Source organism: Anomalospiza imberbis, chromosome 6 (assembly GCF_031753505.1).
Source record: "Anomalospiza imberbis isolate Cuckoo-Finch-1a 21T00152 chromosome 6, ASM3175350v1, whole genome shotgun sequence".
Taxonomy (NCBI): domain Eukaryota; kingdom Metazoa; phylum Chordata; class Aves; order Passeriformes; family Viduidae; genus Anomalospiza; species Anomalospiza imberbis.
The window spans coordinates 52,233,877-52,257,034 of NC_089686.1; the positions used below are offsets into that span (position 1 = coordinate 52,233,877).

The window sequence follows — 23,158 nt, forward strand, 5'->3', positions numbered from 1 at the left end:
GTGTCGATGTGGGTCATCTGCAGGGAAAGAGTGGGCAGGAGGGAATAATCCAAAGTCGCTGGTGGAGTTACTCTTGTTCTGCTGTGATGCTGCTGAGAGCCTCTGGAGAAGCTGCACTCCCTCCTTAATCCTGTTTGGTCACAGGTCATTCCTCTCCTGAACAGAATTGAGGAGGGTGGTGGAAAATGGATCACTTATTCTATAGCTTAGTTCTATGATTTTCATTGAAATGGACTCTGAGAAAGAATTTAGGCATTGAAATTAAAATTGGCACATGCAAAGCCCCATTGAACAGCTGCCTGATTCTGGTGGGCCTTCAGCTGCTAGCAGCCTGGTGGTGGTGGTGCTTGGTGGGTGTGAGTTTCCACTTGTGTTTCCTGGGGGTCCAGAGTGGCATTTCCACACGTGAAAGGATTGACCTCTTGAGTGCTTTCCAGTCTGACTCCAGCCCAGTCTGTCTGGGCTGAGTAGATTTTAAAAGGAGTTTTAAAAGCCATGGTGGAGCAGGTCTCCTCCTTGAGGTGAAGGTGAATTTGTGGTGAAGGTGCCCTTGGCTGACAGATGGAGTGAGTGTTGGAAAGAGTGCACTGGAGACTCTCCTCTGGAACAGGAATGGCTGCAGCCATATGAGAGACACTTCCTTTCAGTCTAATATTCTTTTAAGTATTGACAGCTTCTCTTTGACTATGTGTATCTAAGACTGCTCATTCCACAGGAAACTGGTTTCTTCAAAAGCTCTTGTCAGAAGCTGTTGTTCTGGATGTGGGGATGGATGTGGAGGAGCAGCAGCCACCCAACTCCCTTACAGGCTGCGCTGTCCTTCAAATTCCTTGCCTGCAGACTGCTTGAAGACAAGAAGACATAGGAAAAAAAACTAGCCTCGAACAGTGGTGCCCAAAAATTGTTATTTGATGGCTGCTGAAGGACTTATGTGCCAGGCAGCTTTAATACATCTCCAGACAGAAGAGTATTGATTTCACAGAAGCCACTTATTTCTGCAGATTTCTCTTTTTTTTTTTTCTCATGAAAAAAGGTCTGAGCATTAAGTAGGTAATGAGATTAACTTGTTTCGCTTCTAGATTGAATAAGCAGCACCATTTATGCTATTAGTGATTTACACGTGAGAGGTTTGTCTAAATAAGCTATAAAACTAATATATACTTACTAAGTTTTGCATATTCTCATTTTTCCTGTCTTACCTGTTGGTAGAACAAGTATCTCCTCCCTTCCTGCAGTGATTAGGATTTTTGAGTCCGCAAGTAATTTGTTCAGGTCTTACTCCATGTTTTGGTTAGCATCAGCAAAACAATTCATAGTTCATTCATTAGTTTGTTAATTATAAATAGTTACTGGTTATGGGTAAAAGTCTATTAATTTATAAATTATAGGCTACCTTAAATATAAATTCAATTTTGTTAATTGAGCGATAGGTTTGCCTTTCTGTGACTCTGAACTGTAATATTTGGTCTAATATTAGGGATTTAGGCATTGTATTGGAGCACCTACCTGCAACCTCAGGACCTAATCCTGTTCTTGAATGTTCTTGTTGAAATTTACAGGGATCAATAATGGAATTTAAACCAACCATAGGTTGTAGACAGTGTCTGTGTCCAACCCTTTGGCTACAGAGATCAAGTACTTACCAAGTACTGATTCAAGTCAGGCAAGAATAGTGATTGGAAAGACTTTGGGGGATATAAACATGGGAAAAGCCCATATGGTTTAATGTCAGTGTTATGATGAAAAATGCAGATCAAATTGATACTTAACTGAGAAATTTGCAGTTGTCCTCACCCATCTGTTAGGGTAGCATTTCTTTTTAAGTCAGATTTAGGACATATTCATAGTTGCAATAACAGGATGGTTTTGATCCCATTCAGCATATTTCAGAAACAGAAACTGTTTCAGAAACTGGGGAATTCTCTGCTGTGGGTTTTTAGCACTGGCAAAGTCAGAGCTGTTCTTTGATACTCAAAGCTCGTTAAGCCTCTTGATCTTGTTTAACTGACTTTAATGATGAGACAGATGAAGCCTAGTGAAAATGGAGATTTAAAGGAAAGCATTAAGGATAACAGTGTTACTGCTACATCAATAAGAAAACATTTCCTCATGTCAAAGCTGATGTTGATATGTAAAATAATTCCCTCAAGCTTTTTGTTTCTTCAGGTTTAAAGCTTTTGGGTTGCTGGGCAAGTCCTCTGCCCAGGAGACACCTGGGGAGCTTTTTCCACACCAGCCTGTAATCCAAAACACAAAGAGGAAGGCAGGAGCACCTGAGCTGCCAGAGTCAGGTCCCATTTAAGGCACTTTGCTGTTCTCCTGCTTGTGGGATTGGGATTATGGAGCTACAGGATCCAGAGCAGGTCAGGGTAGGCTTGCCTGGTCTGTTGTGTGTTGCTGATTTACCTGCTGCTCCTTCTCTTCCTCATCTTTAAATAAAGAATGCTTTTCCCTTGACTATCTATTTTCAAACTTGGAAAATTCATATTCATGCATTAAGGAGTGAAATTAATATAAATGAAGTAGTAGAGTTGTCAGACCATAAAACTAAGTGTGCTGTTGGCTGGCTGCATCTGTCAGTTAGTAGGGAGTGCAGACAGGAGTCAAGTGATTCAGACCACTGGATTTGGCTGATCCTTGGCATAACCCATTCCTGTTTCCTCAGTGTGCCTTTCAGGAAAGGGGAATAAATCACTTCAGTATCAGAAATACCCTAAAAATATTACACTTGGAAGGGCTTGTTACGACACTCAAAATTTGAGAGGCACAGAAAGGGTGTTTTTGGCTAAAGAAAAGAGAAGCTTAAAGGTCCAGGTTGTCCAAAGCAAATTACTTTATGCCTGTAATGCAGGGCAGAGAGCCACTTTCTAATACGAAAAAAGTGTAATCTAGAAAGTGGGCTAGAAGTCCTAATTGTATGCTAGAAATGCATAATACTGCTCTTGTTTCACCTGAGTCTTTTCATATTGACAGAAATTTGGTTGGGTTTTTTTTTCCTTGCTGATGAAGAGCAAAGCTGTAGTCATGAGTATTTGTACATTAATTCCTGGAAAGATCAGAAACTCCTTTTAACCAACCTCATCACTTCTTCACTGTCCATTTATTAAATATTATTATATTGAGCTTCATTAAAGGCAGTCATTCCTCTCTGGCTGTTGCTCCCATTCATAAAGCATCTGTGAGATTAAATTTTTTTTACAATTTACCTATCTCTATAAAAGTCAGAGTCTGGATACAATGCTTTTCCCTAGATAATATATTTAAACTTTTTCTTATTTTGGGGCAGGTAAAAGAATACTTCTAAGTCCTGTTTTTCACTGAATGTGTTTGCAGAATTCTTAGCAGTCAGGAAGCTAGCAAGACTTTAGTGTAAATTTTGTAATGATTTTTAATATGAAAAGTTTGATAAATCACACTTAGGCCTAGTACAGTTGTTTGGACTGCAATGTGTCATTGTAGAGGAGAGGCTAATATTCTTGGGTTCCACATTGTGTGGATGTGATAGGACAATAAATTCCAATAACTCTGAGTACTGTTACAGTTGTATACAGGATAATATTTCCTTGGTCTTGTTTCCCCCTGACTAAAACACTGGAAGATTTTCTTTAGGAAAATGTGCCTTCAGTATATTCTCCTTTACCATAAAGCAAAAATCTGCAGCAATAATAATGTATTCATAAGGGCAAGATAGTTTCTTAAAGCCAAGACAGTTGAAGTTTGAAGGAGTGGAGACAAAGGAAATGAAAGCAATGGCTGGAGGTTTGTGGCATCAGTAGCTTTGAATCTCCTCTGTGCTAACCAATGGATAATTACAAGGGTTTTTTTCATTTATTTTAAAATGTATGTATTTTAAATGTGTTGTTCTCCACAGACTTTAGAGTACAGAGCCTTTCCTTCTTCCTTCACTTTGCTGTTGCATGCAGGACTCCAGGCATCATTGGTTTTGGCATCTTTTCTGAATTAAACATTCCTGGGTATAGGATATTGTGTGAAATAAAAATAAGATATAAAGCTTTTTATCTGTGATTACACAAGCCTGCACGTCTGTTTCAAAATACAGAAGTCTATTCTGTGTTGTTCTGGCATGTAAGAAACTTGTCTTATTGGTAAGAATATGAGGAGGGTAGTCTTTTACTTTATGGGGGTAAAAGTCATTGTTCATGGCTGTGCTTTTTCACATGGACTTGTTTAGAAAAGTGTAATGATCTAGTTGTCAGAGGTGCTAAAGCCATCCATCTTCCATTGGTTCATGTGAGATTTATCAGTGCTTGAAACCAGTTTTCAATTTGAGCTACTGCAATGTTATTCTAATCTTTTAGCTTGCTGGGCTTCTGTGTAGAAGATGAAATATGCTGGTGAAAAGGCATTGATTTTAGCATGGCTAACTCTTTAGAGTACTACATTTATTTCCACATATTCTGAGTGACAGGTATGAAAAACAATCTATTTCAGCTGTAACAGATCTTTTTTATCAAAAGACAAATATGCCAGGAATCTGACAGCAAAGCCAGAAGCTGTGTTTTCCAGCACACATGCAAAGAGTATTCATACAGAAACTTGTTTTGTGTGCAGACAAGTAGCTGCAGTAAACCAATTAGCACATGTACATTAGATGCTTTTGCAAAATACTATTTGCATGTTTGTATAACACTGTGGTCTGAAGCTCCATTTTTCTCTTCTTCCCCTTTATTTTAGTAGCTTAAGAAAAAAACATTCTTCCATTATAAAATATTTATAAACTGTCAAACACAAGTTAGAATGATAAACCTAAGGCAAGTTCTACCTGCTACAATGCAACTGCTCCTCGTGTTTTTTACAGTCTTTGTTTATGAGTTGGGAGAATCCCCACAGATTTGCTGAATGGGGAATACTCCTGTGTCTGACTTGATGGGCTTGGCAACCTCTTTGTTAGATTCTACAGAGACTCCTGGGTTGCTGCTGGGATGGCTCTGTACAGATTTATACACTGAACTGCAATGCTAATCAGCAGATTGGGCAAGGCTTACCAACTTCTCACCATCTCATTTTTATAAATGTAGGAATCAAATTTGGGTTGGGTAAAGCACATGTGCACAGTGAGATCTCGCTTCTTTTCTGCTGTGGTTGAGGGTTGTCTCACTATCAGGGAGAAAGCTGTGTGCTTTCTTAAGCCAGAGGAAGGTGTCTTGAGTATCTGAATATTATTCTGTGTTCTGCTGTCGATTTGCTAAGGGTGGCTAAGGGATTGAGGAGATACAGTGCTATCAGCTCCTGTCTCTGTGGGGTATGGTGCTTATCCAGCAGTGTGCTGGAAACGGCGACAGTAGTGCCGGGGTTGTTGGAGCTATTTCAGTCTCAGGTATGTGAAAATCTTCACAGTGTGTTCACTCAGCTGTCAGTGCTGCTCATGTACACCTACATGAGCTGATGAACTGATGGTAGTAACACAGGGCTCGCTCCGTGCCATTGCCTGGCATCTGTGTTCAATTTAACATTAATTTTTCATTTGTCTGAACCAGAAGGCAAGAAATGTGCTATCTTAGCAATTTCTGAAGTGTCATATGTACACCTGGCACTTATTAATGCCTAAGAATAGTAATAGTAAATATTAATTTTTAAATGCAGGTGTCTCCGTGTCTCTAGGTCACAGTTGTAGCCAGATTAGAATGTAGGAACCAAAAGAAGGCTGCAAAAATCTTTTCATCCATGATGATTTCTGTAAGTTGTGGAATACTTTAGGTATATTGTTCATTGACAAAATCTAGGGATTAAGTTAATGTGATTTTTGTGCTTTACTTGTAAAAGTTTTGAAATTTTGATTGTGTTCTAGTCCATGCAGAAAAATTCAGGGTGGTACAAACCATGTATATTTTGGGCAAGAAGGGATCATTAATGATAGCACTCACAAATATTAAATTACTTCCATATAGGGTTCCTTAATGAAAGTTAGGTTTTCTTTAAGCATCCTTTACCACATTTATGTTGAAATTCGAGTCTTGGTGATGAGAGCACATGCAAGGTGTAATGGAGAATACAGTGGAGGATACTGCCAATGTAATCAAGAATGACTTTTTGCTTGCTTCTAATTTCGTGTAACATCCTTAACTTAAGAATGGGGAAACCGCAACATAGGTACTCCTGTGATAAGTGAATTTTTACTGCGATACTGAACACGGCGTTCTGTTGTCAGGTACCTGACGGACGGCGGGCTGGGGCTGTACACACGGCGGCTGAACCGGCTGCCTGAAGGCATGGCCACGGTGCGGGAGACGCTGCAGCGCAGCACGGCCCTGAGGCTTGGCGATGCCGACAGGTAGGGGGCTGAACACCCTTGGCCATCCAGACACTCAACACCTGGATGTAAATTTCTCAGGAGTGTTGGAAAAGATGAAAGTTTGACAAGAAATTTTCACATATATGTATGATTGGCAGAAAGCTCTCTGAATGAAGAACCTGAGAACGGAATAGAGATGGAGGAAAGTTTTGATATAGAAGAACAATAGATGTCTAAATTGACAGTTGCTGAGCCAGTCATTACTGGACAGCTAAGAAAGCACAGGTTAAGTCGATTTGGAAGGAGGTTTTATGATTAGAGCAAAGGATACGTTGACCACAAACAAAAAAGATGTTTTTACCAAGCAGAATAGGTCTTAGGAAAGGCAGAAAGATACCATAGGCAAACAGACAAACCAATGTGGCAAGTAGAAAAAAAGTCTAAGAATTTTGCAGTGCAAGAAAACTGAGCTGGGATTCTCTGAGAGGTTTTAGTTCTTTTGTTTACATTTGACATCCTGCTTTTTGCTAATATCACAAGGACATCAAAGTAGATTTATCTTAAACTTAGCTTAAACTTAGACTTAGCAGATTTCAGTTTAAACTGTAACATACTAACTCGTGATTGGATAGTATTGACCACAATATGGTAATGATAGTGGTTATGATGGGCTATAGGTAATAGTAAAGGTGTTGTATATGATGCTGATTGATTGTTATGTATTAAGATGCTCAACAAAGAAAAATATATAATGCTTTGTAACCAGAACTAAAGGGTCCTCAGGCTTGCCTATAGCTGGAGCTGACAGCTGTGGGCGTGGCTGTCATACACAACCCTGGACTGCTGTATGCAATAAACAGCATTTTGAAGAGCTGCATGGAGTCTCACATCTCTTTTCTCAGGCTCTTACACTGGAATATTTTAGGTTTTGTGTTCATGGAGGTGTTGGGAGAAATGCTAGTTTTGTGTCTCCTGAGTGCTTTGCTGGAATCTCCCCCATGTTTTTGTGGATGGGAGGCAGCACAAGAAAGTCTTGAACTCCTGTTTTAGTAGTGTTTGAAATAGAAAGGACCAGGTTCTCTCCTCATGTCTGTTGATTCTCCTCCAATTCCAGTGATTCAATATGAACAGTCAAGGGCAAATGTCAAGAATTAGAGGACTGGAAATCCATAATTTATGGGAGTGCAATCGCAAAAGGGCCCAGTGAAATATTCTGTCAGTGTTGATATAAATGGGTTAAATATTGTTGCTTTTAATGAGGTCAGCACACGGCTGCTTCTTTCCCTTCCAAAGCCTGATCAGCGTTACTGATGATGCAGTAAGTGACCCGTATCCTTTTTCTTCCATGAGGGGCCGCTAAGTATAAAAAATTAATTTTAAGGTTCACATTCAAACCAATTCAATTTTTGAATTAAAGGGTTTTTCTCTTTTTGCTATCTATAAGTCATTCCCAGGACATGACTGAGCTTGATATTACTGATACTTTATTCATTGTGACGCATATATGACTAAGGAAACACAAGTGATGGAAAATCTAGCCTTGTTTTCTAAGCAAACTAAATCTAAATCTGCAGGATTTAGAACTAAATCTGCTTTGGTGTCCTTGTGATATTAGCAAAGAGCAGGATGTCAAATGTAAACAAAAGAACTAAAACCTCTCAGAGAATCCCAGCTCAGTTTGAATTACAGGTCAACATATGCTTGCCAGTTGTAAAATATGCCTGGATTTTTCCAGGAGCTCATATCTCTTACTGAAATTTGGAGCTTGAAACCCAACCAGCACTCACTGCTGGTCCTATGAATGAGGGTGTTGCCATCTTGTGATGCAGCTGGAGACGAATCAAGTGTCATCCTCTTCGGCTGCTGTGGCTTCTGAACCAATATTGCCACAAAAGCAAAAGCATCTGTTTAAAATTCAGCATTTGTCTAAGATAAAGTATATTGTTGTTTAAGTAACTGCTTTTCTGGACAGCCAGTCATACATTCCTGTCATTGGTTCCTTCCCCCATCCAATATTTTCTGTGTTTGTAATGCTTCTTTTTTGCTGAACTCCTTTCCTGAAGATGCCACACATCAGGCGTCAATTAGGAACATTTGACAAGAGGGATTATTTGTGTGTTTAAATGCATTACACCTAGAATGGGGCTGTGACCTACTGAAATGCAATCCCTAGGTTGTCATTTGTTTCAGCTCGAAAATCATCCTTTCAGTTCACTCGGAGGGGGACAGACTTTACACACAGTAAAGACCCTGTATGGCAGAAAAAGTACCCTTGGTCCCAGAGCTGGTGATACTATGATGTGTTGCTTTGATTTAGTCTTTTCTGTTTAGAATAGAATAACTTATACAGGAGATGAGGGGTTTCTAACAGTAGGGCAATGATTTAAAAATAGCGCCTCCTCTTTGCTTGCTGGGTGCAGTTTAAACAAAACATTAATCTTAGTTCAACGTGTTTTCTGGGGTGAAAATAGGCATAAGGAAAAGGAGTTGAATAAAACTGCAGTATCTAATTGTTTTCTTCATTCTGTGAGGCAGTGAGCAGGGGTGCAGAGTTGCTTTATTGGTACATGCAGAAAACATTAAGATTCTATTTAACTTGTTCAAAGCAGATGTTAATTGAATGCATGGGAGAACAAGTGTGAAAGACTGTGAACCTGTGAGCATGAGGTTAATCATTAAAAAGTTATTGGAGGAATTTTTGCAATATGCTAGCTACTTTAGTTTCTTATGCTATTAGTTGTAGAAGTTTAGTTGTGAGGCTTTTACTCATTGGTTCTGGTAAGGTAAAGCACAGACCTTACATTTACATTTTCCCCTGCAGCAGGGAAATCCAAAGAGTGGCATTGACTTTAATGCTTGATTGCAAGGTTAATGGAATCATTGCACAACACAGCTGAGCTTACATTTTGACTTCAAGATAATTTCAGTTTCCCTAGAACAAAGGCATTTTAAATAAAAAAGGCATTTAAATACTTTTTAATTTAGTTTGTGATTGCTTTTTCAATTTAGTTTGAGATTTTTTTTCAAGGTTGGAAATAAATATCCTATTGTTTTGTCCATTCTGTATACATGGACATGGTGTGTGCCATCTGGTTATTTAAGTTGGTTTCACATTGTCAGACACAGCTGCTCCATCTGAGACTAAATCTGGCCCTTGCCTTCATATATATAACTTGAATTTTTAATATGTGTAGGTAAATTAGATCTGAATTAATCTTTCTGTAGTTGCTTACCTGTGTAAGCTGTTATTTAGAGGAGGTAATTCAGACCTGATTTATCACAAATTTGTGTCTGGGACAGGAGACTGAATATGAGCTTGTCAAGTGTAACTTTAATGCTATTAGGGAAGTGTGACCTATATGACCTTTTAAAAATCATCAGTGATGAAGTGCTTAAAAACCTACTGCTGAGCATGATTAACTTCGACTGTTTCCCTTTTACAGTTCTATTTGAGGTTGCATTAATTACCTGGCTTTGCATAAAGGCATAGAAAGGTCTTCCCACTCCAGATTGTAATGACTTGTCGAAGAGTGGATTGTGTTGTCTTGGTGCTTCCAGCAGCTACAGTGTTGATGAACCGTAGGTAAAACAGTAAAAACAGTGCTGAGCTTGCTCTTAAAGAGTGTGTCTGTATCCTGATCACATCTGATGACTGCAGCTTGGTTAAAAACAAGTCCACATTCAGATTAACTCTTAGGCAGATTTGCGACTGAAGCTGCTTCCTGGCAGTCAGCATTTTAGAAGTATTTCCTGCTTTTGGAAAGATCTTTGAATAATCCCAGGGGAGACTGTGAACCCTGGACAGGAGATGGACAGGAAAGAAGAATTGGAAGTGAAGCAGAAACGGAGCAGAAAGCCAGAGGACATTCCATGCAGAGCACACATACTTTGCTATTAATAAGAATGTCATTAAGTGCAGTAGAAGTGGTAAAAATTATGGCTTTCAAAAATAACTGAAGAGTAGCATTTTGCTGCTTTTTTGCATTTTATAAAAATCTTTTAAAGTTATTTATATGTCTCGGCTCAGGTAGTAGACAGTATTTCACATTTGTGGAGTTAACCCCTTTGTCTGTAGTATGTTTAAATTCACTAAGTGCAATTTAATTTCTTGAGTCCTGCTACAGTGATTACTAAAAGATGGGCTAGTTCTTGGTGGTGGAGGTAGAATGTTGGATTGCCTTCATAAGCAAGGGGATTTGGATCACACTTCAGAAGGGCTGAAAAGCAAGCTGAAGCAAGTCATCAAGCTGGGGGAAATACTGGCCTGTTTTGAAAAGTGGGGAGAGAAGATATCACTGTTTTTGGGAGGAGGCAGATTCCACTGAAAGCAGAATTACAGTCATCGTGCTAATGGATATTGCTTTTTTTTTTTTTTTTTTTTTTTTTTTTGTCATGTGCTGATTTACTGTAGACAATGGGAAATAATATAAGGAAAAGAAAAAGGAAATTTTTGTTAAGATATCCCTTATGTAGTTTTATGGTAGGATAAGACAGCTCAAAGTCCTGACTGTGGCCTCAGTTTTTCTTCTTAATTGACACAGTGAAGCTGAAGTTAATTGAAGGTGTAGCAGAGCTACTCCATCACTCCCCATCCCATCATTGCTGGAGTTCTACTGCTCTAGCAATGGTAGCACAATACATAAGAAAAGGGGCAAACCAGAGAAAATGGTTCAGGAATAGATATCTATAGACACAAAGACTGGATAGTCTTCATCTTAAATTGTTAAGAACATGACTGGGTTATATCTTAAGCTTCAGGTGGACCCAATTGCTATAATAGTATGTAGAAATAGATATTCCTGCCTTGTAATGGCAGTGGAATTCCCATCATCTCCTTCCCCTGCAGCATCTCCCTGCCCTACAGTGCTCTCTCAGGAGTGTTGATGTGTTTTTGGAGTTTGCCTGTAAAGGAATAGCAGGGAGATTCCTCTGGTGTTCTGTGTGAATGAGTTTACAGAGGGAAGATGTCCCTTCTGTCAGAAGAAGGAGTACCTACATCCATTGAAGTCATCTACAGAGCTCAGGAGGTCTCAGCTGAGGAAGTTGCTGCCACGCTATTTCCATTCTGCCTGGAAGATTACATGCCATCAGTTCACAGCTCCTTCACTTCCGGAACATCCTAGCAGTTGCACTTGCATTAAGTTGCTACAATTATGATAACTTAAAAGCTCCAGTTTTCCCATTTCTTTTCCTTGCTGTGAAACAGTGAAACACACCTGTATAAGGATCCTGAGTACTAAATAAGCATAATTTTCTAAAAATAACTTAAACCCTCCAAGTTTTTTTAGGATAATATAGATAAAAAGTGGGTTTGAGTGTTCATTGCTTGCTGTGTGTCTGCTGTGAGTCACTGCAGTTTGTGTATATATGCCCATCTAGAGCTGCTTAACAGCAAAGTCACAGGACTGATTCATGCCTAGCAGATCATCTGCCCTGTTTGACCATCTGTTTAGATTTTATCACTAAATTAGAAAAAAATGCTATTGCTTCTAAATATGCAAATTGTACCTTGGTACCTGTAGATATCTATTTCTCTGTCTTCGAAAGATCCCACGTTTATCTTGAAAACTGACTCTCAGAAGCAGGGGAAATTCACATTGCAAAGATTCTTTGAAGTTTATGGCCCTGGGATCTGCTGATTAGAATCACAATACCATATACTTTTATTTTCCAAGGAATCTTTTCACAAGCTGCAATCCAAAGTGGTTTTAGATTTCATAAAGTATTTGCAAAGCTAAGCAACAAATAGTAGTTCAAAACAAAGGTATGGTAGCTGTACCAGGGGGCTGAAATGAGCATTACCAAAAGGAAGAAAAGGACACTCTACATACAAACATGGCACGGTTAGTCAAGGGAAGCAGTGTCTTTGACAGATCTGTATCAGTGGTCTAAAAGATTACAAACTTCTTGTAAAGTTTTTTTCAGGTCTAGAAGCAAAAATTTTGATTATGTAACACAAGATTTGTGTGAATTTGTTCAGTAGACACAGTAACAATGTTTTTCCTTTTTTTTTTTTACACATTTTTTTGGGGGACTATACATGTGGTACACTGGACAAAGTATTCTGGGCAGTTCTGTAGGATTTGGTAGTGTTAATTCTGTTCAGAGAGGCATAATGGAATGGAGATAGGTTTGAAAGTTTTGTTTCCTAGGCTTGGTCTAATTTTACTCATTACACGATGGCAGCTAAGAGTGTGATTCCAACAACCAACTTAGTGAGGTTGGAAACTTTTGGAAGGCTAGAGAGAGTTTTGAGGAGGGGATGACTTAAGGAAGTAGAAAATTTTTCAGCTGAAATTGTGTTTGTTTAGAAAATTCTATCCAGGCTCCAAAATACCACATCATGTAGCAATAGCAGATGTATGATTGACCTGTGGAGGCTAGCTGTTGAAGCAGTTTTATGCCTTTTAGTTAACTGACTTTTTGTAAAATTAGAATTGGTTTTCCTTGGGGACAATTCCTTCTCTGTGTATTCATGGCCACAAAAAAAGAGCAGATTTTACTGCTTTAAGGACCTGTGTGCATTCAAGAAGCCAAGAATTATCCTATTCTTCTCTTACTCAGGTATTCAGGTGTTCTCTAATACCTGGTTTAGTAGCTGAACAGGCTGACAAGGCACTGAGAGCAGTTCTTTGCCTTTTTCAAGAATTCTTCATACAAGAAAGTGCCACTTCTCAGAATTCTACCACTCAGTACTAAAACCAGCCAAACAAAAGACCCTACAACTGCAAGCTCTTCCCTCCAAAGTCATTTGACTGGGCAATCTTCAAGTGCTCGGTTATCACTCTAGTTCTAGTTCTTTTCAGAACTGTCTGTTTTGAATAGATGTAAATATATGTAAGAGATAGTCTGGACCTAGGCTTTAGGAGCTGCATTTCTTGTTGAAACATTTCCCCTGGTGTCATGTCCCTTGCTTTTGTATCTGTGATTCTCATTCTTCATTCCTTTATATTTTAGGGCATATTTACATCTCCTGTAGCATCAAAATAAAATGTTTAGGCCAGCAGCTGCTGTTCACTACAAAGCTAAAGGAAGGTGGGAGGTGCCCTCAAGAGAGCAACTCATGATGACTAAGCCAGGCCTTTCTTTTTGCCCATGCAAACAGTTTGTGCTTCCCTGGAAGGCTGCATTGGGTGTGTGGACAGGTGAAGGGACCTTGCCTTTTCCAGAATTGTTGGTGCTGATTCTGTGAAAACAGGGAAAACTGCCTGATTTAAGTAGCTGAATAATTTACATCTTGGGATGGCAAAACCACAATCCTACACCACTGGAACTAGATTTTCCTGAGGAGATACTTCCTTTCATACACCCGTAGTCAAAGAGTATAAGTATAAAGTTGATCTCAGTGCTGATTTAGAGGCTCTTCTGAAACCCTCTATTTCTGGTTCCACTGCCAGAGATTAGCACTGTCTTTTCTGTTGTATGGAGTGGCTTTCAAAACACTTCAGATGTGGGAAATTAAGCTTATATTCCAAGGGTAAACAAGATTGTAGATACAAAGAGCATTTTGAACTGTATCAGGGTCTTTGTGCTTTGCATGACAAACGGAAGAATGTGAAATGCTTGCTGACACAGAGCAGATTTTGTTGTTTGGCTTTCCATGTTGAATGGGAAGAGAGAGTCAACACAGTCTCACAAATGACCTACACCAGTAACCTCTGAGTTTGAGATTTGGAGATTGACTAGATAAAACTAATAGCAGACAGCTGTCAGGCTCCCAAAGCAGAATCCCAGTTTGGGACTGTTAGGAGAACGTGGAAGCTCATTGTGGCTGTAAAGCAAATTTCTAGACTGATCATTTTTTTACAAATATTGTGTTTATTACTAAATATCTCATTACTGGGAAACCTAAACGTTCAACTTTTGATCTTTGTTTGTCTTTATTGTCTCTAATTGTAAATTTCAATATGTATTTGTTTTTCCTCCTGCTATACAGCTATGTATTGTCTTGTGATTATAACAATATTTTATTAATATTTGCTTCTATGGTAATAGAAGTATTAATGTTAATAGCCAGGATCTAAGCTTCCTTTTTAGCAGATGAATGTTTCCTGTAATGGTATTGTTTAGAAAATTATATCAGAATTCTGAGTCCAAATGTAAGATGCATGTGTTTTCCTGTATGCATGCTTTTCTGAGCTTTGCTGGAGTTTTCTTTCTTTCTTTCTTTCTTTCCTTCTTTCATTCTTTCTTTTTCTTTTTGTCTTGGTTTGAAAAGACAGGTGTCTGTTAAGGAAAGCAGGAGCCTTTTTCTCTTGAAATGGAAAATGTAAACCCCCTCCCTGCGAATTATTATAATTTTGAAATTAAGGAGCTCTCAGGCAAAGGTATGGGAGTTGGAATAGTAGTTCTTTATTAGGATAAAAAAAAATAAGAATAAAAATAAAAATGCTGTAATACAAAACAACACTGACAGAGTCAGAATACGACCTGACACCCTGTTGGTCAGGGTGTTGGTAGCAGTCCTATTCAATGGTGGCTGCAGTCCTCCTGGAGTGACAGATTCTGTTGGAGCAGTGATCCTGTAGAAGGGTGTAGTTTTCTTCTGAAGGTCCAGTAGTGGCGTAAGTGGGCCTTGTCTTCCTCTGGGAATCCAGTGGAAAAGGCAGCTGCTCCTCTGGGAATCTAGTGGGGAAAAAGCGGCTGTGGTGTTCCAAATCTCAGATCATATCCAGGTAGGAATGCTTGGCTCCTCCCCCTGGGTGGAGTGTCTCCCAATGGGATGATGTAACTATATCAGTCATGCAGTGAGACTCAATGGCCCATTAACAGAAGATATTTTCTGGAGGGAGGATTGGTTGTGGAAGAGAAAAAGAAAATTGTCCCACCTGTTTTTAAGAGGTGGTCCTATTAACAGAAGATAACTGCCCCACATCTAACAGATGGCAATAGAATACACACCCCCCAGCCACATCTTGCATGGCAGCATAAGGTCCTTCCTTCCTTCCTTCCTTCCTTCCTTCCTTCCTTCCTTCCTTCCTTCCTTCCTTCCTTCCTTCCTTCCTTCCTTCCTTCCTTCCTTCCTTCCTTCCTTCCTTCCTTCCTTCCTTCCTTCCTTCCTTCCTTCCTTCCTTCCTTCCTGCCTCCCTCCCTCCCTCCCTCCCTCCCTCCCTCCCTCCCTCCCTATTTTTGTCCCCTCCACAATTCAGAATATCTGGATGCTTTGATCAATTTAAGATAAATGTCTGAAGCGGAATGGTACTACTACCCTGGTATATCCAATAAAGATCCACATCTGCAGCACAGTAGAAGAAGCTCTAAGGTATGGTATCCACACCTTTAAGCTCATATTTGAAATTCTCTGTATTTTGCAGTTATCTCCTTCAGCTGTCCTGAATGGCAGCTCCTATATTTTTAGAAGGTAATGAAGTAAGCAGGGGGTGCTTTTGGGCTTATTGATACCAAAGAAAGTAAAAATATCCCTGGCCCGGCAGTTGTGGAAGCAGAAGATGTCTTCAGATAAAATGAAGGGTTCCTTCTCTGTTTCCATGGCAGTTCACAAAGAGGTGCACTCTTTTCCCCTTCTGCCACAGGCTTTATCTGTCACCTATAACTGGGTTTTCAAAGAGCAGGGAATGTCTCATTTCCCATGTATGTCCACAGACAGAAGTGCAGAGGACGGAGTGTATGGACCACGTGGAATTAATGTCTGTACCCAACGGATGGATATTTCCCCTCTGTGGAGCAGCTGTGTTGCATTTTACCAGTTGGAGAGTGGAGCGACAGGGATAAAAGACTATAACTATTTATTTGCTGCGCCAGGATTCTTGGACCTGCTGCTTATGTCAGATCATTCCCTGGTGTCATAATTTCCCTGGTGTCCAACTAGATATTCCGTATTGGGGGTCCATACACTTCTTATCTGTAGATCCTATCCTGCTCCTCTCAATTCCTCAGCTTCCTCACTACATAGGGATTTTTCAGCAGTATGATAAGGTAACTTTGTGACCTTTTTATGGCAGCTAATAAGATTCACAGTGATGTTGAGACTCCACAGAACAAGCAGTCACTTTGCTTCTGATTTTTCTGCATTGAGCTCCAACATCCTGAGGCTTAAACTGCTCAGTGTTACACAGCTCCATGGGGCTTAAAAACATTCTGCTATTGTATAAACAGGCATTAAGGCTTCCACATGATGTTCTTATGTTGCTTAAGTATATGCAGTTAAATATACATTTGGCCAGGATGAATAATTGCACACTCCACAGTGGAAACACTTGGAGTGACATTGTGCTGCTACAGCAGTATTATGAGAAGGCGTGTAATTTGTTTTTTATTAGTCAAAGCTTTTTTATATAAATATATAAAACATATATTTATTTATATATAAATAAAACATCTAATTTTGTTAAAACTGATTGCTGCAATTTGAAGCTAATTAATTGGACATAAGTGGCATTGGAATATGTGAAACGTGTGCAGGGTTAGCACAGGGAGCCTCAATAACCACCCCTTTGCTAGAGGTTGTATTTATGTATGTCCAGGTATAGATGGTCAATAAGTAGCCAGGGGATAATTCTAAACATTGGAACATTAGTGCCTGAGTAAAGTCCAAGGGCTGATGTCAGCTCTTTTTAACAATGTTATTTTTATGTTTTTCCTTAACTTACAAAGTCTCAGCTCAGCAACTACTGTGGAGCTACCATGTGCTTTCATCAGCCCCAAGTAATGTTTTAATCTTTTTAATCGAATTCTAACTTTAAAGTTTATCTTTTCTGATTATGTTGTTAGTTTATGTTAATTTTCAGATATAGCAACTAATTCATTCTTTTTGGTTTGGGGGAAAAGAGCAAACCACCTTGAGTGTTCAAAAAGGTTTCATTCCCTCTTTCATGTTCATTGTCAAGGTTGATTTATTCTTGTTATGAAACTTGCAGCTAGAAATATTCTTCATAACATGACTTAATGCCTTAAACATTTCTTCGAAACCATTCATGTTATTTGATACCATCTGATATGCACATGCAAAGTTTCATGTTTCATTTGCATTTTTATGCAAAGACTTAATTTTTGTTTTCAGGGATATCTGAAACATAATATTGCATTTGCAGAACTAAAACTGTTTTGAATGAAGAAGGTATGAACAGAATACTATCAGGAAATGGCTGGGGATGTATTTACAGGCAAATGTTTATCTCTATGGAAAAAGATGAGAGGGAAAAGGAGAAGGAAGAATCACCAACATGAGCCTACGAGAAAGAAATATGAGTATATTGTGCCAGGTCAAGTCCCCAGAGGTTACATTCTCCCTGGAAAGCCTTAAATTCCACTTAACCTGTGTTTTGGGACTGTGTGTATCCTCTGTCTACTTCTAGGGAGAGAATTTATTCATTTGTGCTTTAAGAGCATTTCTGAAGCAAAGGACTCATGAGAGGGATCAGGTGGTAGAAAGAAATCTACATTTACACAGTTCTGATGACTTAAATGTGCATGCAAAGGAAAGACAGAAATTTTCTGAAATCAAAAGACTGATTTCAAACTGAAGTCAGTCTGTGAGTTTCATGCTTTTACTTCTGTTGAAATTCTCTATTGGCTTCTGACTATAATCACTGAGTTGTTTCTTTATTAACAGAGGTTAAAAGCCAAAATGTCATATGGCAACAAGAAGTTGCTTGTAATTCCTTTAGGTCTAAGTGTGCTGGTGATGCCCACCAACACTCAGAGGGCAAAATCAGAGGTGTCTTCTACGCTGTGACTTAAGAGTTTTGGTCCCTTTCTGCTGTTACTTCTGACAAATTCTTGATTTTAGTGACATTCTCATTTCTCACACCTTGTTTGTATGGGCTGACTTTACATCAGCTGTAGTGAGCTAAACATATGACTGATAAAATAATCCCTTTTCTGTGAGTCATACCATATGTTTCCCTCTCTCCATCACCACAATTCTGGTCATTCTTTTCTGTGAGTTATTTTACCTTTCCTGCATAATCCCCTCTATGCCACCAGTTGGCTTTCCCTTGCAGCCATCTGTCTCTTTCCAAACACTGTGTTGTGCTGTCGGGTGGGCTTTCATCACATCTACCTGTATCCTCAGCAAATTACTGTAGCCCAGCTTTGCCCATGAAATGTGTTTGAATCTTAAAATTGCTCCTGACTTTGGGTATGTTCTTCTCTTATTTATTGACATTGGGCTTTGATTTCACCTCCAGATTTTAACGCCCTTAAAATGAGGGGTTTGCAATATATGGTGATGTGGTTGAATTTATTATGGCAATGTGCATGTTATCAAATCATTTAGGAACAAGGGATTATTTTAGAAATTAAAAAAATGAGAGCCAAAGGTAACTTATGACTTGGCTAAGCAAGACTGGGTGAGATCATGGGAGGTGAATGAAATTTTTTGGACATTTTCAGGAATAGTAGTGAACTGTAGCTATAACTTTAGTAGAATGGATTCAAGGCAGACAAGAACAGGGTGATTAGAAGAAAAGCCTCTGTGGACTTACTATCTTATAAACTAATCTCTGAGAACTCTGTTCTTTGTTTCTTTAAAAATCTATTTGAACCAAAGCACAATCACTCATTAGAGGGAAGGTGGAGGGAATAACCAAGAACGGGTTTTCCAGATGAATGTTTATTTATTTCTTTATTAATCTTGAAGGGAAGGAGTTTCTTCAGTTTGTTAGGTGTGCCTGTTAAAATGTGAAATATGAGTGTGTGCATTAATCTAACTAGTAATCTGTTTTTTTAACTGGGAGGGAGGGCAGGATACACCTAACTGACTTTTGTCCTTTCATTCTGTCTTCCCTTGTGCGGTTCAGTTCATTGAAGTCTCTAAACAAATATATCCAATGACCACTCCTTAATTCTAGAGGAATTCACTGAAACAGAGCTGTGTTTATCAGTCCTAGTTTAAATCTCTGATAGGTAAGTGAGCCACAGCTCAGCCCTAACCAGATGGCCACACTCTGCCAATGTTACAATAGGACAGAGAAATGAGAGGCTGGTTTAGAATTATTTCATTATTGCACATGGATAAAACAGAAAGTAAGGGCTTGGGTTTTGGTCTTGTTTTTTTTCCTTACAGAGTAGTGATGCAATGATTAAGGTCATAATGTACAAAGTTTAGTTGAGGTCTCTGCTGTGCCTGACTGGAGCAAGGATGTCCGTTTTGGTTTCTTGTGTTAGGACTGTTTCTGTAAGAATATTTCTCCCTGTATCTCCTGCCAAATTGTTTGCTGGAAATAATATCAACATAAGATACTGAAAGGTGCTGATTGGACTCTTGACTATTGTGGAGCGATCAGAACAGGAAGTGGGATGGAAAGAATTCAGGTTGAAGTCCTTGAACTCACACATCTCCCCCAGCTAATTTAACTATGAAAATTAACAGGGCATCCAAGGGAGTTGTCTTAGTGTTGTAAAGTCACATTTTTTCATAAACCAACAGGATATTTAATTAAAAAAAAAATTCCAAATTTCTCTAAAGCAGAGATGTTTGCTGCAGCAGAAGCAGAGCTGGCAGTTGGAGAGGTTTAGCTAGAAGCTTGCCAGACTAGAGGTAGTGTGACAGTGCCTTAAAGCCTCTTCTTAACAAAATAAATTTCTGACAGGATTACAGTCACTTCTGGACATTTCTGGACACTTCTCAGCTGCGTTTGTGCCACCACTGTGGTGTAAAGGTGTCTCTGATCAAGACAAATTGAGAGAGTTGTGGCTGTTCAGCCTGGAGAAAAGAAGGCTCCAGGGAGAGCTCAGAGTCCCTTCAGTGCCCAAAGTGGCTACAGGAGAGGGACTTTGAACAAGGGCCTGGAGTGTCAGGACAAGGGGATATGGCTTTACAATGACATGGTGGGTTTGGAAGGGATATTTGGTAGAAATTCTTTACTGGGAGGGTGGTAAGGTCCTGGCACAGGCTGTGAATGCTTCATCCCCTGGAAATGTTCAAGGTCAGGCTGGATGAGGCCCTAAGCAATCTGGTCTACTGGAAGGTGGCCCTGCCCATGGCAGTGAGGTTGGAACCAGACGATCTTTAAGGTCCCTTTGAACCCAAGGTGTTGTATGATTCCGTGCTGGTTCCCTGAGTCACAGCCATTTATCACTGTAGAGCAGTGATCCACCACGTCCAGCAGGCCCAACATTCAGCTCCAGACTTTCTATCTAAGTTGGTTTTCACTTTTCTTTTTTTCCAGTTTTCACATTCTTGGCTTCCCTTCATGTCTTACCCTCTCTGTTCTCTAGGGCCTTCCAGAACCAAATAAGTATTTTGCATTGCGGGACAAGGTTTCTCAGGGAAGATCAATACAGCTCAGTAGGAAAATTGTGTCTTATTTTCTGATGATTCTCGGGAATCGTTCTGTTTTTAACCAATACCAAAGTCAATCCTTAGGTTGGCATGCAGCTTGGAAAATTTCAGGCCAAACATCTCAGTTTTGTCAAAGTAATAAATAATTGAACTCATTCCCCCTGCTAATTAGTTCATTTCTGTAACACAGCCCTCTCTGAAGCAGTGGGTGTAGCCTCTGAGAGAGCAAACATATGCCGTGAAGCCCAGCAGGGCTGGGGAAGGGATTACTGGGCCAGGAACAGTTTTGCAAGTTTTTGCTCTCACAGAAATGCTAGGAAAGGTTAAGGAGTCCTGCAGAGACCCTGGGACTTCAGTGGGGTAGGGAGTGGAGCAGGGGAGCAGTGCCGGCAGCAGTGACCTAGAGCTCTCAGCAGGAACGGCTGATGAAATGATCTAGCAAGCAAGCCTTGTTCACCTGCTGAAAAATAGTAAAATTGTGTTTTCCTGTTATGGCTGGGACAATTAAAAGGTTAAATTCTTCTGAAGTGGGATAGGAGGAGTAGGCATGATATTGGGAAAGATTTATGACTTTGCACAGTTGAGCTTTTCTCACATTTTATTCCTTTATTTAAAAAAAAAAAAAAAAAGGCTAGAGAAAGAAGCCTAGGTGCTGCTTTAAACTTGTTATCAGTTGGGAATTTGATAATGTGGATGAAGGGGTGGTTTGGGCAGGCTGCTGGGGCGGGAGGGGAGCGCGGCTCCGGGGAGAGGCTCTGCAGGTCTTTGAACCGCATCAGATGCTCGAGGGCAATTCAGTTCCCAGGATTTCCACCCCTAAAGAAAGGCACAGGAGGGAGGCTCCCTGTTTTCCGTGCTGGTAATCAGCAGGAGGAGAGAAGAATGTGTAAACGGAGAAAGAAAAGATGGTGCCGTTGCGACGGAGGATGTCAGACCCCAGCAGGATGCCTGATCGAGTTGCATCTCAATAAATAATAAGCGCTTGTTATGCTAATAGTCACTATTTCCAATGGCACGATTTGCATACAGATCATATGCATGTTAATTACGCTGTGCACACAGCCAGTAATACACATCTTAGGTCCCGTCTTCGGCGTTTTCATGTGTAAACTGATGCAGCATGGAAATGAATATTGCAAAGTTTTCACGTGCAAATAAATAGCTGATAGAATAAGGAGCCAGACAGGCCTGAGATAAGCAGGAATACCTGGGGCAATTGTGGAAGAAGCCCAGGATTAGTGTCACTTCTGGCTCTGACAACATTTGTCCTTGATTGTAAAGAAAATAAAATGAAACAACAGGTTGCCTGATAATGCCATGAGGCATGATAATAATTAACCCCTTGTTGGTTAATTACTAGGGGCATGCTTGTGAACATTGCTGCACCTTTTACTAGAGCACAGAATTTAGTAGTTTTATTCTGAGTTGGGGGCAGGGGACAACAAATAGGTTCGACCTGGCTCTTTGGAGAGGTGGGATAATGTGGGCAGAGTTACTCCCTGAAAAAAATGCTTATCGAGTTTTATGGCATTCCAGACTAAATATTTAACATAGTTCATAAGGTATATGAAAGAAATATTTACCTGTTTGGAAACTGTAACAATATAATATAAAATTTCATTACCAGGTTAATTTGTTAATTTTTCAGGCATCAGATAATCTGGGCCCTACAAGGCCCAGGCATTTTGAATTAGTTCAGTTTCAAAAGAAAGCAGCTGTTTTCTGTTACATGCGGTAGCTGGCATGTCAATATTCAGTTGTTATTGCCGTCAGCTTTCCCTTGGCCTGCTGCAATCTAAACGTGTGTATCTTCTGGTCAGTAAGAGCAAGAGGTTTCACTGTTATGTTTATGTTTAAAGAGGAGTGTTTTCTCTATATGGAAGTCATCTTTGAGCAGTGGAAGTGGTGGAGTAGTTAAGAAGTTGACCTTTTATTAAAAGCAAGTCTGCCAGCTGAAATTTTCTCCAGTCAGGAGTGAAGCTGGGTAGCTCTCTGAAACGCAGCTGATCTGAAGAACCCTTCTCAGGTGATTTTCAGCTATGATTTTATTAGGGCTTAGCTGAGGTCAGAAGTTCACCTGGGGAAGTTGTTATTACAACTGACATTTATGAGATAAAGAGTTTCTTGGAGGACACACCTCTAATCAGCTGCAATTTTTAAATATTCATTTAAATTTAGTGTCTTATCATTTAGGCTTGGGCTTTTTTGCTGCTTAATTAAGAATTTCTATTTTGTTTCTAGAGCAATGAGTCCATAAGGGTTGTCAGCATTTTAAACAATACCCAAGAGCTAGGAGAAACTTTTCTTTAAAAAAATGCACTGGTTAGAGCTGCTGTCTTGTAGGTAAGTGGTTTGAGTAAATTAATTTTGTGTTAGGAATATTATAACTCTAAAAAAAAACTTTAGTTTACATAACCAGACAGAAATAACAGTGACAGGTAGGGAGAATGTCCAAAATTCTATATTTCATCAAGAGTCTACTGTGAATTTGGAAATGGCAAGTTAGTCTATTTGATGGACAGAAACAATAAAAATAAGAAAAAAAAATTCACATGAAAAAGCACATCCAAAGGAGTGGAAATACTTTGCAAGGTAACCTGAGAAGGAGTGATGTCTTTTGGCTCAGATACAGTCTTTGGAACATCCTAGTTTTGGATGGG

General features: G+C 39.6%; 1 protein-coding gene across 5 annotated transcripts in view; it reads left to right on the forward strand.

Annotated features, from left to right (window-relative positions):
- Positions 1-23,158, forward strand: part of NAV2 (neuron navigator 2) — a 405,891-nt gene that overhangs the window by 318,190 nt on the left and 64,543 nt on the right. For all 5 annotated transcript variants that reach the window (XM_068194174.1, XM_068194170.1, XM_068194171.1 and 2 more), the window contains one exon: positions 6,170-6,292. In XM_068194174.1, coding sequence (XP_068050275.1) covers positions 6,170-6,292 — 123 coding nt within the window. The remainder of the gene's footprint in view (positions 1-6,169; positions 6,293-23,158) is intronic.